Below are 16,416 nucleotides of genomic sequence, written 5' to 3' on the forward strand. Positions count from 1 at the left end.
GTTTTTTTAAATTTTCTATCCCAGCAACCCACTTACCTTATCAATATGTGGGTGCCAATATTCATCATGTGTTGTCTTGGCTTCTGAGTTGTTTATTCTGGAGAAGAAGGTTGGCTTCGTCAAATACATGGAAGAGGAGCTGATACCAAAAGTAAGAGCTATTTTTTGTTGAATTCTCTGCCTCACATCACTGCAAAAGAGAAAACAGCATATTAACAACTTGTTATGTCTTGGGTCCTTGTACAGCGCCCTAGTATTTTCTCTCTATCTAAGCTTTTATATAGTGCTTTTCAGTGTTCCACGTGCTTCACGTATATTATCTTAGGGACCTGAAAAACTTCCCTGTAATACAATATTATGTATTGCAGATGAACAGCTGAGAGTGTATGGGCTACATAAAGTCACCTAATGAGTTCACAGCAGAGGCAAGATTTGAACCAGAAACTTCTTCATCAGTAGTGCTCAGCCTTTACACTACAAGGCCTATACTTTACTTCTTAAAATGCCTTTCTGGGGAAAGTACACACTTTTTTCGTTGATAAGATTTTCCAACACAGTTTCTCGTCATTGTTTGCTTGGCCGACATCTCCTCTTACCAGACAATGGGTTACCACATTTTTAAAAGACTTGACAAGATCCAAAATGCCATAGATTGTTAATATAACTGAAAGAACTCTACCTCCACTCCATGTGTAAGCAGGAAGTTTCAGGGTATAGGAAGCTGACCCCAAGAAGACTTTTGGGATACTCTTAGACGACTTTATGCTTACAGGGCATTAAGAACTTGAGCCACCTTATGTAATAACCATATTGTGCTCCCCTAAAGCGAGGACAATAGTAGGGAAAAGAGCTCCTGGTTATTGAAAGTGAGCTCCCATTTCCTTTTATACTGGTCTATAGCTTTCAAGCAACCAGTCCAGAAGGGGGCACTGAGAAACAAGAGGGAAGAATCAAAATGTAGTGAAGAATCAGAAGATTTGAATAAATTAAATTTAAAAAAATTAAAGGGCATCCTAAGGAGGCAACCCTTCCTCTAAACACAGTCCAATGTGTTCTGGTGGCCTTCAGAAGCCATGGACTGTTGAGTGTCAGTTGGAAATAGGGTTACCAGGTGTCTGGTTTTTGGCCAGATTCTCTGGTTTCGGGGGGTCTCCTCTGGGTCTCTGGGTAACTCATCTTCAATGTTTTTAAAAAGGAAGTTTCTAGGTGGTCGTTCCCGAGATATACACCAAAACATCAACTGCTCCCCGACTGTAAAATCAAACAGATCTGTTATAGCAGCTCCTAGTTCTAACCCCGCCCTTTCAGGATTGCAGCCAATAAGGGTTGTGATTTGTTGACCCAGGCAGTGCCTAGACTTCATTGCAATGTCAGAAAATGGTGGTTTTGAGATTTTCAGTTTGTTTGAGTAAGTAAGAATATGGCTTAAAGTTTTTTTTTCTCTTGTGTGCAAGAGTCATACCCTGGGCTGTTGAAGAGGGCAGTGCTTTGAAAACCTTGGCAATATGAAAGTATTTCCAATACTTGCTTTTCTGGGAGTAAAGCAATGCTAATCCCATGTACCTGGAGTAAACCCCATTGAATTCATTAGGACTGACTTTTGAGTAGACATGGTTAGGATTGTGCTGTAAATTAGTGGGACTTTTGAGTAAACATAGCAAAGAATTGTGTTTGTGTTGTAAATCTTTCTCTCCCCCTCCAACTGTATTTTTAAAGCAATTAGGCAGGGTTTACCTAGCTATCACATTTTTTATTATGTAGGAAACTAATACTGATTTTTTAAAAAATGTTCTGCACTCACGAACAACCATGTGAGGTAGGGTTGCTGACTGGAAACCAAGGCAGCTCAAAATAAGAAATAAATCCCTTTAAAAATCAATAACCGTAAAACAAGTATAAACAGTTGCAAAACAGCTTAAAGTGGCATGATTCTGAATTTTGGGTTGCATGAATGAAGTTTGTTTATTTATTTATTTTTATTTATTATTTGATTTATATCCCACCCTTCCTCCCAGTAGGAGCCCAGGGCAGCAAACAAAAGCACTAAAACACTTTAAAAATCATAAAAACAGCTTTTAAAATATATTAAAACAAAACATCTTTAAAAACATTTGTAAAAGATTTAAGAAAATGTTTAAAAGCATATTAAAATGCAATTCCAACACCGACACAGACTGGGATAAGGTCTCAACTGAAAAAGCTTGTTAAAAGAACAAGTTCCTTATCACTTGAGGCTGCAGTTTTCCCTGGTTGAGTAAGCCCCATTGAATATATTGGGACTTGCTTCTGAGTAAACATAGGATTGCACTATAAATATCTTTACAGGTTGTGTAAATAATAAACATATTTGATAGTCATGCTTATATAAATATTTCTTCATACTGTGTCCCAATAAGTATCTGATTTTACACTATGGTTGTACAATACTTCCTTTACATTTTAAGTATGCCCTTCTTCCTTGGGGTGGTCATGGTTCTCCATTGTTTTCATCCTGAGGGGCAGATAGGCTGAGAGATGGTTGAGTAGCCCATGGTCACCCACTACAGTTTATAGCTCATTTCCATTTTGAAAAATTAATTAAAACAATTTACATGCAGGCAAAATTTATTAAGTGGATCCACACAATACATTTAAAGCACATCCAACTCGCATTTAAAGTGCATGACTTCCCTTAAAGAATCCTGGGAAGTGTTGTTTCCCCCTCACAGTTATAGTCCTGACCACTCTTAACAAGCTATAGTTCCCATGATTGAGTGGTGGGATTCATGTGCTTCAAATAGGTGTTGAATGTGCTTTAAATGAATGGTGTGGATCTGCCCTAGGTATGATGTGCATTCAAGAGTGAACTGAAAAGAACAATTTTAAAAGATACTTTTTTAAACAGGGGAAGGGTTGTAGCTCATTGGTAGGGCATATGCTTTGGATGGAAAGGTCCAAAATTCAATTCCTGGAAAAGATTATTGCCTGGAATCCTGGAGAGCCAATGCTAGTCCATGTCATCAGTACTGAGCTATGCGGTACCAAATGGCCTGAGTCAGCATAAGGCAGTTTCCTTTGTTCCTAAAAGTGGGAAGAGACTCAAGGGCCACAGCGACTCCAAAATTTATTTATGCATTTTATTTACAACAGTTATATACTGCTTTATTGTAAAAAATCTCAAAGCAGTTTACAGAAAGAATTAAAACAATAAAATTATTGGCAAAAACAGTTAAAGACATGTATTTAAAAACATTCAAAATACTAAAACCAACAATGTTAAAAAGCAGATTTAAAAACACAATAGCTTCTACATGCCTGGATAGGCTTACCTAAACAAAAATGATTTCAGCAGGTGCTGAAAAGAGGCGTCTGCCTAATGTCAGTAGGCAAGGAGTTCCAAAGCATAGGTGCTGCCACGTTGTTGTTGTTATGTGCCTTCAATAGCATCTGTCATGAACCACTCTGTTCAGATCTTGTAAGTTCAGGTCTGTGGCTTCCTTTATGGAATCAATCCATCTCTTGTTTGGTTTTCCTTTTTCTACTCCCTTCTGTTTTTCCCAGCATTATTGTCTTTTCTAATGAATCATGTCTTCTCATTATGTGTCCAAGGTATGATATGTGTCCAAAGTCAGAGGAAGGCAATGGTAAACCACCTCTTAATACCTCTTACCACGAAAACCCTATGAACAGAGTATCCAAAATGCTGCCACTTTACAGAACTGATTTCTTACAAGAGCAGAACAAGTACTATGTGGCACCCATAACATGGAAGCACAGCTTGAACTTGGCCTGGTAGCAAATCAGCAACCAATGCAGATTTCAGAGCAGAGGTATTATGTGCTTGGGAGAGAGCCAGTGTGGTGTAGTGGTTAAGGTGTTGGACTATGACCTGGGAGACCAGGGTTCGAATCCCCACACAGCCATGAAGCTCACTGGGTGACCTTGGGCCAGTCACTGCCTCTCAGCCTCATGAAAACCCTATTCAAAGGGTCGCCATAAGTCGGAATCAACTTGAAGGCAGTACATTTACATTTAGGATCTCACTCATGTCAGCAATCATGCTGCAGCATTCTGCATTAACTGACTGGCTGCCAGGATTTTTTTAGTTTTAGTTTTCGATTATGAATCCTGACTGGTTGTGAGATGCTAAAGCATCACTGTATGTTTTTCATTTTCTGTTTGCATTTCATTTACCTTTAACCTCACTCCCTTACATCCATAGAAGCAACAGCAGTGGTTGCATGTGCTCAGCTCAACCCCCTCAAACCCATTGATGATGCACCTTGTTGGTTGCATGGCAGTATGTTTCTTGCCCAATAGTGATAAAAGAGAATTCACATATTTGAAAGTATGGCTGCAATTGTTGTTCCCAATCTGCTGTCTGTGAAGGTAGACCAAACCATGTGTGTTTTCTCTCTGTCAATTATTACTCACTGGAATTGGGTTGGCTGTCAAAATGAGTTTATAGCAACTCACAGGGTAGACAGAAAGGGTAGAGACTCTTCTTACTCTTACTCATTTCTCAGACTTCTTTCTGAAGTGAAGGTTCAAATCTGTAAAGACGTTTGGAGCAGCAACGTTAAAAGATAAGGGCAGGGCATTCCAGGCAAGGGGTTGCCAACCCTGCTTGGATATGGATGTCTTTGCAGAGGATCCCTAGTCAAGGTTTACCAACAGCACAATCCAAACTATAACTACTCAGAAGTAAATCCTGTTGAGTTCTATGGGGCTTAGTCCCGTAGCGTGTTCAGAATTGCAGCCTTCAGGGGCATCCATCTTTACTCCTGAATGCTCCCATCTAACAATCTCTACAACACTAGGCTCCTTTCTTCCTACAGTGGCCTTCTGGTGACTGGCCTGGCCTGAAGGCACCTAAACCCTTCTTGCTGAAAGCAAGCATGCTAGATTAAATGTTCCCTACCCAGGCTGCATCTTTTAGCTAAGATTTCTATGTTAATTTCCAATCAGATATGACAATCAATCATTTATTATGGTCGATGACCAGCACTATAAAATGTTAAAACAGTAAAACATAAAACATACTGGTATTATACAAAGAAGGAAAAAAGCGGCAGCCTAAGATAATATGGTACTAATGATGTTGAATTAAGAAATCAGTGGCCCACCCGATATTAACTGTTATTATTTGCCGTCATCACTCTCCTGCAGGTAACAGCTGAAGCACAAAATCTTGGCACCTTGGCTGTCACCTGCTGGTTCCTATTGGAGAGTAAATATTCTAAATAAAATGTGTCAGACTTCCCTTGGAGTTTTTGGAGAGTTGGGTTGATAAGATCGAATCAGGAGTGTCGATAAAATGGACAATAGAGCAATACATCTGCAGCAGTTTCCATACTTCCTGTATCACAGGGGCATAAACGCTCCTGTACTGGCACCTTGCTAAATCTACCTTCTAAAAGCGCAGAAGGTAAGACATTAAGTCTAGCAAGTGTGAAAGCTTTTCTGTGCTTAGCAGTCGACAAATTTCTCATATAATTTGTTGTCGTAAACTTTCTCGCATAATCTCCATAGTTGGAATAGAGTGCAGCCAGACTCAAATGGGTTTGTAAATCAATGTCCATGATTTGCTGAGAGACAGTCTTTTTGGCTTGAACATAGCCTAATGCCATAATCGTGGGGACAGAAAAACCCAAATGCGACAATTTCATTGACAATTTTCTTTTCCATCTGGATTGAAAAGTATCTACCAGAGTCAAAGGAGCTAAAACCACTGGGAAGAACATTAGTTTTAGCCACAAGTTTATCTTATATATCAATGTGCGAGCCTCTACAGAGATTTGGCCCACTTCCAGCTGCAAAATTATATTAGGGACACATAATGGGGTACCTAATATTGCTCTTATAAATTTAGTTTGAACAGTCTCAAAAGGTGCAAATTTTCAAAAACACATAGCTGGGAACCATACAGCATCTGGGCTATGCTCTTAGCAACAAAAACCTGTAGGGCCGCAGGGATATATTGGCCACCTTTGGTATAATAAAAAGATAGCAGCAGTGCCTTTGTACTTCTCTGGGCATTCGCAATGGCATTTTTTATTTGAACCTTCCATGAGCCTGTTGAATGAAAGGTTACACCTAAATATCTATAGAAGGTAACCTGCTCAATTTGATGGTCATTGATCTGTCATCGATGCCTGTTCCTCCTATTAAATTAAGACCCTAGACTTGTCATAGTTAATTGTCAGTCGTTTTTCTTTGCAATATGACGCTACTTAAAAGACATCTCAGACCAATTCTTGACAAAGATAAAAGTACTGCATCATCAGTGTAGAGAAGGCCAATCAGATTTTTTTAATTGTATGCTCCAAGCAACTGTGATTGATGCTTAATGTATCATGCTTAATGACTTCACTCGGGCCCGCCCCGTGACTTCACTTGGGCCCGCCCCTGAAATCTCAGGTTTTGGGATGCTTCTGGCCTGGCAACCCTAGTTGGAAAAGAGTGATGTGTGCGAGAGAGTGAAACCCCTTCTAGCAGGGGTCACCAACCTTTTTGGACCAGAGGGCACATCTCAAATTTTGAGAGTGCTGGGGGCACCAGGCCCAAAATAGCTGCCATTAGGACATGACATAACACTAAATGGCTGCCATGGGGTAAGGCATAACACAAAATCAGAGAGTAGACACAGTGAAGCTTTTCAAGTAATTGTATGTCCATACTAAAAAAAGCTTGACCTTTGAATTTCCACCTGCCAAAAGGCACAATAACTCTGTCCCCCCCCCCGTCAACCCTAAGCCAAAGCCTAGGCTGCTATCCTGTACCCACTTACCTGGAAGTAAGCCCCATTAAGCACAAAGACTAACTTCTGAGAAGAAATGTATGCCATTGTGCTGTAAGTTCACTACACGGGTAATTCTTAGTGAGTCCCTTGTCTTTAGCTCCTACAACCCTAATCCTCTTAGCCAAGTCTTTACCTTTGCCTTGGAGTGGGGGGTTCTTTAACATTCACCAACGTTTACTGTGTAGTAGTATTTGTAGAAAATAATTTATAGGCACTACCTGATCTCAGGTGAACCCACCACAGAAAAGATGCATCCTAGTTGCTAGGGAAAGAAGAAGGGCAAACTATGGAGATTCCAAGGACTAGGAAAAAAGACAGAAGCTGGAAAAGTGAACTAAAAGAGACGGCAAAACAGCAGCTCTTTAGAACCCCACTGATTCCTTTTGCCTAGTGTTTGTAATATGTTTGGGTTCAATATATGGATCCAACAGTTAACAAGGGAGCTTTATTAAGTAGCAGTTACAACAACACATTTCTCCTGGAGCTCCTTCAGCCAGCCAGGCTACACCCCTCACCCCATTCTTTAGGGATCATCTCTAAATTCCTATCCCAATGTTTCTTGTAAGGAAATGTCTCTAAATTACTACAATCACTACAGTGTCCAAACAACTCACTTATCAGTCACAACTCTGACTTCACTAATTGGCTAATAACACTGATTGGCCAGAGTAGCCGGGTTGGCTCATTTCATATAAATGGCTTAGAAGGGCACCTGTGCATTTTGCTCCATAACTTTCTTTCTAGGAGGACTAGAGACTTAACTTTTTTTAAAATGAAAGCTCAGATTCTGGGCTACCTGCTGGGGCACCACTGAAGGCCTTTGCAGGTGCCATGGCACCCTCATGCAACAAGTTGGCGGTTCTTGACTTATAGCACCCTGGAACAGGGCATAACTGGCTGGCTAGGACCCTGAACAGGAACATACCTGTTAGGTAGCAGGGATACACTGCAACATATTGTTGCAGGTTGCAACTTTTATCAAGAGACCTCATAAGGCAGTAGTATAGATAAGTGTGCATCTTTCTCACATGCAGTTCATTTCAGTTTGACTCTGCCACAGGTAACCCTGTTTTATGTGACATGGAGTACATGACATCTTTTTGTACTTGAAGTATGTTTTACATTGAACATATTTAATAGCTTAAACTGGAATGACAATATTTAAATTCTTAGAATGCTGGAAAGAACTGGACAGTTTTACAGCCAAGTACCATACACAATTATATTGAAGTTTCACTCCTAGCTTGCTTTTTGGTGAGATAAGATTTTACTGCTCATCGAGACATATTCAGTAGCATAACTGGAAAAAAACCAAAGGCTTTACCGAACAGGAGGAAGAAAAAGCAGCTCTGCTGTGGGCTTGATTTACAAAAATTACAGCAAATTGTCTTTTACTTTTGGTAAAAAATGAGATGCCAGTTCTCATATTTTGATAAAAATGCTGAGAGTGCCAGCACAAAATGGTTGCCATGGGCAGCAAAAAAAGAGGCTCCAGTACTCTGCACTGGTGTGTTCCATCACAAAAAAGGCACTGAGTAAACTAGAAGGTACACAGTAGCCTCAGCTTCCTTTTTCCTTCATATAGTTGCAAATAAAAGCAACCATATTATTTAAAAATTCTAGTCCTTACCTTATTGCGGTCTCTAATATGGCCTCCTTAGCCAAGATTTTAAAACTGTGATGGCAGCTCCTAAGGCTCCAGAGGCAGGAAGGCCTTATTTCCAAGGGGTCATCACAACAGTTTGTAAGCAGCACCAATTGCTGGTCCATTCTCAGCTGTGCTGCCACCACTCCAGATGACCAGGCAGTGATACTACAAATTCCAGCCCATCTGGCATCAGATGACACAAGGAGACACAAGGGTCATATCTGGCCCTATACAGTGACAAGACTTTGGCTTAGATCCTGTCTGCACAACTTGTCACTCAGGAGCAGACTGAGCTGCTTCTCTGACTGGCTGTCTACTGGCATTATGACCTGCTCAGCCATCTTTGGAAACATCCCCTGGCCTCCACACTACCAGACCTGATATTAAGTGTGGCCGTTCATCCATGCACCTACATTTGCTCATTCTGCACTGTTTAAGCAAGCAGAAGAATTTCCAGCCATATAGGTATAGCAGCTATTGCATATTGAAGTGCTTAAGATGCAGATGCCATTTTCTGGGGGGGAAAGGATACCCCTCACTAATGCCTATTACCAGGATAATGTTTGACTCAACAGATCAAAAGAAAGTGAAAACATGTATGTTTTAACAGATGAAGCCCAGCAAGGTTCTGTGCTTGGTTATCTTGAAACTTAACTCTCCACAGAAATAAAGATAAGCAAAAATGGTGTTGCTGATAGTCTTAAATTTGAATTGGTGAAAAGTTAAGAAGCAAATTGTCACTATAGTGGGTCCACCTCTTTGCAATGCATGGCTTGCTTTACTGGATGTGCAGAACCCTGATTTGATGACCTCAGAAGAGCTTAAGGCTCATCTTGTCAAGCTGGCTTATGCTGATGGCACTTCACTTGCATATTTGTCCAGAGTCAGGAGAAAGACTTGCAGAAGATATTTTGAGCCAGGCTGCCTGGTGAGAACAGCAGGAGCCAACGGCAAATCTATTAAGCAAGTTTCATGAGTTGGGTAAAAATGAATCTGAAATTTATGAAGCTGCCTTTTACAAGGTAGAAAATATATTTCGCCCATCCAGGCTCACAGAATCTCCTCCCCGTCGTCTTAACAAAGATCCTTTCCTGGAGATGTAAGGAATCTGGAACCTTCATGCAAGGCATGAACTACACGTTGAAACATCAACAAACCTCTGAGAGACCCAAGACAAGCTTTTCAAAAAATTGTGAACTATGGTTCCTACAAGGGAAATTCAAAGAAGCAGGAACCGTAGGAATTTGAAAACAGAGCAAGACTGACCAAACAATAGTGAAATAGAATATGGTTGGCAGCAGGTTGTTAAAGTATGGTATTTGATCTTATCCAGAATGGGATGCACAGTCAAATCAAGGAATGGGGTGCAATGCAAAACAAAGGTTGAAAGAAGTTCAGATTTTATTATTTTTACAATTATTAATATCCTGGCTTTCAGGAAAGAAATCCTTCCAAGGTGGCTTACAAGAAACAGCCAACTACATTTTTTAAAAGCCACAACCAATAACATCAAGATTTAAAAAGTCATCAGGATCCTTCCCGCACGGCAATTGATGGATCGGTGGGTGGGTGGGTGAGAGACCAGCTTGAGCAGACCCTGAGGCAGCCTTCACCTACCACCCTTTCTCTCTCACTCAGATGGTGGTTCCGGTTACATCAAGAACTAGAACTACTGCAACAACCACAGTTTGATTCCTCTGGATTTCTAGACACGGAATTAAGAACAAGGGTGGTAACTAGAAGGAGAGAAGGAGAAGGAACAGTTCCATTTCCTTCAGCACACTGAATCCTTCACTACCACCCAAGCTGCCTGCTTTCACAAAATGAAGGACACTGGCAGACCATCACAGTTTCTGTTGTCATTCTTCCCATATATAAATATTGCATCTGGAATGCCTTTGTCTCCTACAATTAGCAAGTTGACAAGCATGCACTAACATCACATCTGATGTCAAGTTCTTTTCCATGTCCATAAAACATAAAACAAACACCTCTCAGTTTTCATTGCCTCAAAGACTGACATAAAAAAGACGGTATATTTGATAGGGCCAGCTTTCAAGCTGCACAGGGGTTAGTACAGTAATATGGTTTTCTGCTGTCACCAAAATGCCACTTTCCTGTGTCTCAAGTCTACCAGCCTAGAAAAAATGAAGTTCATTCAGAAGGAAAATTATTTTACGCAAGCAAATCAGTTTTAAGAAGTCTCATCTATTTTCTTACAATAACTGTCACAGGTCATTTTGAAATCTTGCTCAATGACGACAGTTTCTGTATATACCATCTATCTCTGAGAAATCAACCCAACAATTCAAGTAGACAATAAGGCTCTTCTGCCACTGTTCCCTTGAGCTATCATTTTGCAAGCCCATCTACAGGCTGTATTATATTGAGAACTCCTTAAAAAAATTATACTGTGCTCTGTGCAAGAATACTGTTGATTATATCTGTAATGAAGTGGCACTCCTTAATGCAAACCAATGCATGTAGAGATGGAAAGGTATTTAACATCATTCCACGATTCTGATTTTATTATTTTTCTGGCTATTCAGAGTAAATCCTCTACTTTATCAGCTATACTAAAATGTAGCTTCTGATAAAAGAAGAGGGCATATGATGTACAAATAATATGCTGGAAGCACAACAGCTAAGTGATTAAAATTAATTTGGTTAAAGTGGTTGATTTTAAACCAAAATCATCCCTCCTTTCTGCTGTATGAGGCTGCTCGATGTTACTGCCATTCTGAGCACAACCCCCTTCAGCATAATGTAGAAAGCACTGGAGCGATAATTCATCCCCACAAGCAGCTGCTCTTTTGACAGAGTTTTAAATACACATTCACTAGTTCAGAATGTCAGTTCTGCTTCACTGCCAGAAAAAGCCTGGAATGCTTAGTAGTGCTTCTTTACTAGTTAACTTCACCAAGGTGTCTTTTTAAAAAATTGTTCTTGATAGTTTAATAGAAGGAAATTATGGTAAACATAGTCTTAAAGTATGTTGATGGAGATGAGACACTGGAAGCAAAGCGTTGCTGTTAGGAAAAGCAAATTCTGCAAAGAAAGTCTGCAAGTTGTCACTGGCAAACAAACATTTTTTCTGCTACATAGTCTAAATCCAATAATGGTAAGCTTTGCTTCTGTTAAGTGTCCCTCTTCCACAAAGTACTCAATTGCAAAGAAGCACAGAGTTCAGACCTGGATAACTAGTGTGAGCAGAGATAGTGGGATTGAACAGATGGGTATTATTTAATTCTGCCCTTTTCTTGCTGTCTACAGTAACCAGAGAGGGCTGGTGCAGAGATTTCTGGCTTCCTGCTAACCACAGCAAAATAATTGGGAACTGGTCTCTGAAACATCTGCTCTCTCATCACAGCACGCACCTCATCTCCCAGGAGCAAAACTGCCACCCTCCCACCTTAGTATGACAGTTCATCAGTAGTGCTGATCCTCTCTCCTGAGTTTCTATACTAAATTCTGAGGTCCACAGGTAACTGCAGGATAAATTAAACAACACTAGCTAATCAAAGTTTTTTTTCAAATGGCGCCCTGTAGAAGCAGGATCAGCAGAATGGTCTCAGTCTGTTGCCAATGGACACAACAGTGCTACTCTGATAAAGTCGCCGAGTATGGATACTTATGTACAAAGCACAAAATGTTTTGTAGGCTCATATTTAGATTATAGCATCCAGTTTTGGTCACATATTGAGAAGGATTAATTCACGGACATGCATGTAGAAAGAAGAACTAGATTGATGAAAGGAGTGAAACAACTTACATTTTGAAGACAGATTAAGAGTATTCAGTCTCCTTGGTGTAGAAAAAAAGTAGATGGGGAATAAGCCCATTTTACACATTTAGAGACAGAAGAGGGAGAGGAGTTAAAGGCAACTGGGGTATAAGAACTATATATATATTTAAATGTTTTGTTTTAATATTTTTTAAAGTCTGTTCTAAAGTATTTTTAGTGTTTTGTTTGTCACCCTGGGCTCGTTCTGGGAGGAAGGGTGGGATATAAATTTAAAGAATATATCAACAAATTTTGGTTAGTAATTAGAAGAAACTAATTAACTCCTAAAGACGTCTGATTCTTGCATAGTCTCCCTGGAACAGTAGTATGGGGTAAAGAACCTTACTAGACTTGTGGAACAGCTATACAAAGGATATTATACAACTATTTTGCTGAACACCTAAATTATTATTATTAAATTTGTATGCTGCTTTGCCATATAAATGTGCTCAAAGCAGCTCACAACAGAACAAAAATACAAATCACTACAACAGTAACAATCAAAGACTGAATCATTTCAAAACATAAAAATCCAACAAACAACATTATAAGGTTCCCGTCATCATAAAACAAACTGTCAATAAATCAGTAACATAATAAGCATTCCAATACAAAAACACAGGAGTCTGCCACCCCAGCTCAGAGGTTACAGCCTCTGCCAACTGAGGTTGCTGCCAGAAAAAGGTTTATAGCAGCACCTACGTTTATACCAGCCAGAGCTCCCCTCCCCTCCAGAAAAGTACCCGGAGTTGGCTCTGGTGTTGCTGAACTAGAAATCAGGATTAGCATCATCTCCCTTCACCTGTACTTTTGAGCTGCAGAAAAGTTCTATTGCACTTAGTGCCACTACTCCTCAGCAAGGCAGATGTTCCAGGAGCAGGGGTGGGTGGGGGGTACAAGAAAAAGGTCTATCACCCCCACTCAAATGTTACAGCCTCTAGTTGCTGTTGTCTCCAAGATGTCTTGGAAAGATTCATCCACACCACCATGTAAACACAGACTAGAGGGACTACTTTTAAATTTGGTTGCCTCCCTCAATAGTTAAAACAGCTGGATCCCGAACTACACGACCAAGCACTGCACACCCTATTCCAAGTTTTCAAGTGACATCTGGGTCCCTGCACCAGGCCCATCCATGAAAGGGGCCAGGGGCTTCCTTTGTAGAAGCTGATGCCAGCACCCTCCCCTTCACTTCCAAAATAGTTTCTCTCTTCTCTGCATAAAGTCTTTGGTTTCCTTCATACACCCCTTTCTTCTAGAGCAACCAGAGATGGGATGTTGGGCAATGTAGAGATAAATCCATTAAAGTTTCCTTGGGATAATTTTTTGATGAATGGTTTTTCTCGCACACAATCTGAATGGTTGTCACAGGGTGGGATAGAAATTTTGGACAGACAGCAACTTTTGTCCTCCCCTGCAGCTTGCTGTTTGGTTCATTTGCAGACCACCTGCTCTCTGCTTATGGGACAGTGTGATCTGGATTGCATAGGTTAATCGGAGCTTGACCTTTTGATACGGAATTCTTATAATGGACAAATAAACTATATATTCTTTAGGAATAATGAGGTTATAATATCTTAATAGGTAAATCAAAGCTAAAAAAATTTCTGTCCTTGATGCTGTTTCTTTGGGGTCCCTTCTTGGAATGTTCAATATGTTGGGACAGCAAGGCCAGGAGATAGGACAAAGGGAGTAAGACCCTGGTACAGCAGCCTCAGTGTCTCCAAAGGGTCAGGAAGGGTCAGTTTTGGAATATATTAGGTCATAAAAGTGATGGGCTGGTATTAGAATTTCTATTATCTGGTTGGGTATATTTTAATGTAAGCAGCATAATGTCTAGGTAATACTTATGTGTAACTTTTGGATTGGAAGATGCTAATTTCTTTGTCCTGAAGGGTATAAAAATGTAGACATCAGTGCCATATGACAGAGCTCCACCGAACATCATGGAAAACTGACTTCTTGTACGTTTCCTTACTAAATAAAGGCCTACCTTTTTGCTGCAAGCCTGTGTCCTCAATTTCTTCAGGACCCCCAGTCCATCGGACCCGTAAATTTCCTGTTACTTTAATTAAATCAAAGTTGAGCTACCAATTTCTATGAAATACAAGTAATGTCACAAGACTCTTTTTCCTACACTACTAGTTTGTTGGACTGTTAATTTTCCATATTTTCAGTTATGCAAACTGAAAGACTCTCCTTAGCTATGTAACAAACAATGCATCTTATCAGCAATTCAAACATAATGCTGCATTTTGACACACCTTTTCTCAGAGGCAGTTATAAATTGTCCTTGTCAGCATGACTGAAGATGTACTTGACAGCAGATTGGAAGAAAATAAAATTTAAAATTACTGGTTTTTTTCTTACCGATATAACTGAAAATCTTCTTCTGTAAAGGTATCATGGATTTTATCACCAAAGTATCTGGTGGGGGGGAAAAAAGACAAGCCAAAGACTAAACCAAAAAATAGAAAATGCAAGTTATATCCCTGCACCAGCCAGTGCTTAAATTTTCTTTGTAAATAGATTTATTCAAACCAATTTTGAATAACCCAGAGTGGCAATTATTATGATTAATAAGCAAGAAGGGCTCCAATGAATGAAAGGATGCTATGGTAGAAGTATTTAGTAATTCTCTAGGAAAACTGATCACCACTTAAGTAGGGTACAATTTTTTTTGCTCTTCCGTTATATTACAAATCTAAACTATGGTAGAACCAACTCTTACATCCAGCACCTATGCAGACAGTAAATATTTCTGTTGGTCTTCTACATGCCCAACTTAACACCACTTGTTAATAACACTTAATATCACAATATTTTTCGCACTTGCAGAAGAATCTATCAATTTCCTGCATCATCTGAGCCTTTTCTCTCTTTTCGAACTCCTAATCCATACTGAGAAGCTAAGAGCACTAAAATCAGCGGTACTCAAGGAACTGGAGACCAAGATGCAATTATTCATTACCTGTACATGTTAACAAAATGCTTCCCCAAAGAAAGAGCTCCAGAGTGCAAGTCCAGAATCGAAGCCTGGGAGGGAAAAAAGAAATCCAAACAAGAGGAAGCTAGTAAGTAAAAAGGAAGACGATTAAAAGGAAAAATTATTTGGAGGCCAAATCTCTGTTCTGTGCAGTCTCAGATTCTGGGTTGTATCCAATGCTCCACGGCTCTGCTTGCACAACAGGACTTCTATTTCTTCTCCTACAACCCCCCAAATTCTGCTCCTTCCAGAGCTGATTTTGAGGTCACACAGGGAACTGGAGGGAATAGGAAAGGAAGAGGAAGTTCTGTTGCACTAGCAGAACAGGTACAGTATTGAATACAGCCTTCTTGGTTTAAAGTTGTTCTGGTTATAAATATGTCCCATGCAAGTGAGAACTGAGGTAAGAGAGTTATCTAGTGTTATTTCCCCCTCTTTGGCATTGTTTCCCCCTAGAATTCAGTTGTGTTTATTCATGTTTCAGGACTTGACACGAATGCCCTAAAATAGCATCCATTACACCTTTGTTGATTCCTATATAGTTCTAAAGCAATCTGCCTTCAATCACTAAGTCTAGAAGAGAGAAAAAGTTGAGTCTCTTTGCTCATGCAAGCCTAAGAGCAGTCATGGGCCCCACAAAGAACATTTGGCAGGATTGGGAGAATGGGAAGGGGGTTGCAGATGTTGGAGAAGGACCTGGCAAGACCACAGAGGAAAGGCTTCCTAAAATCCCTCTCAGAGCACAGTGGTCCTGTGTTTCTGCGGAAGAAGGCTTCAGCAATCCCTCCTCACCCGAGATGGACAGTAAGGGATGTAGTCTCCTTTCATTGCTGGCACTTAGCCCAGACTAATTCGTTGAGCAGCCAGGCCTTAATGAATCTGCTGGACAATTCCAGAGAGATAAGGAAGAGGAATCTCTCACAGAGTCAGAGCTGACAGCTTCCCCAAGGTCACAAAGATGGGAGAAGACACAGTTACAACTTGAAAAATCATGCTTTTTTTCCCTAGGAGAAGCCCCTGCCTTGCTTCAAAGACTGGAAAGCGCTAGATTTAGCTCATGCAAGTAGAATGCCCACCCCCGTCTCCTTTATTTGGAGTGTACTGAGGCAAGAGCTTTGTTGAGAAAACTTTCCGTTGCTTCCATGAGCCTAGTTGCACCTGCTGGTGTTCTGTGTCCTGATTCCTGTCTAGTACGTTCCTGTGCTAACCTTTGAGAA

At 40.3% G+C, this 16,416-nt stretch overlaps 1 protein-coding gene across 2 annotated transcripts in view; it reads right to left on the bottom strand.

The window, feature by feature from the left end:
* The window catches only part of OGFOD3 (2-oxoglutarate and iron dependent oxygenase domain containing 3), a 68,065-nt gene that overhangs the window by 30,393 nt on the left and 21,256 nt on the right, over positions 1–16,416 (bottom strand). For both annotated transcript variants that reach the window (XM_061616381.1, XM_061616382.1), the window contains exons 5-7: positions 15,185–15,249; positions 14,584–14,640; positions 37–190 (exon numbers count right to left, since the gene is read on the bottom strand). In XM_061616381.1, coding sequence (XP_061472365.1) covers positions 37–190; positions 14,584–14,640; positions 15,185–15,249 — 276 coding nt within the window. The remainder of the gene's footprint in view (positions 1–36; positions 191–14,583; positions 14,641–15,184; positions 15,250–16,416) is intronic.

This window comes from Rhineura floridana, chromosome 3, assembly GCF_030035675.1.
Source record: "Rhineura floridana isolate rRhiFlo1 chromosome 3, rRhiFlo1.hap2, whole genome shotgun sequence".
In the NCBI taxonomy this organism is placed as follows: domain Eukaryota; kingdom Metazoa; phylum Chordata; class Lepidosauria; order Squamata; family Rhineuridae; genus Rhineura; species Rhineura floridana.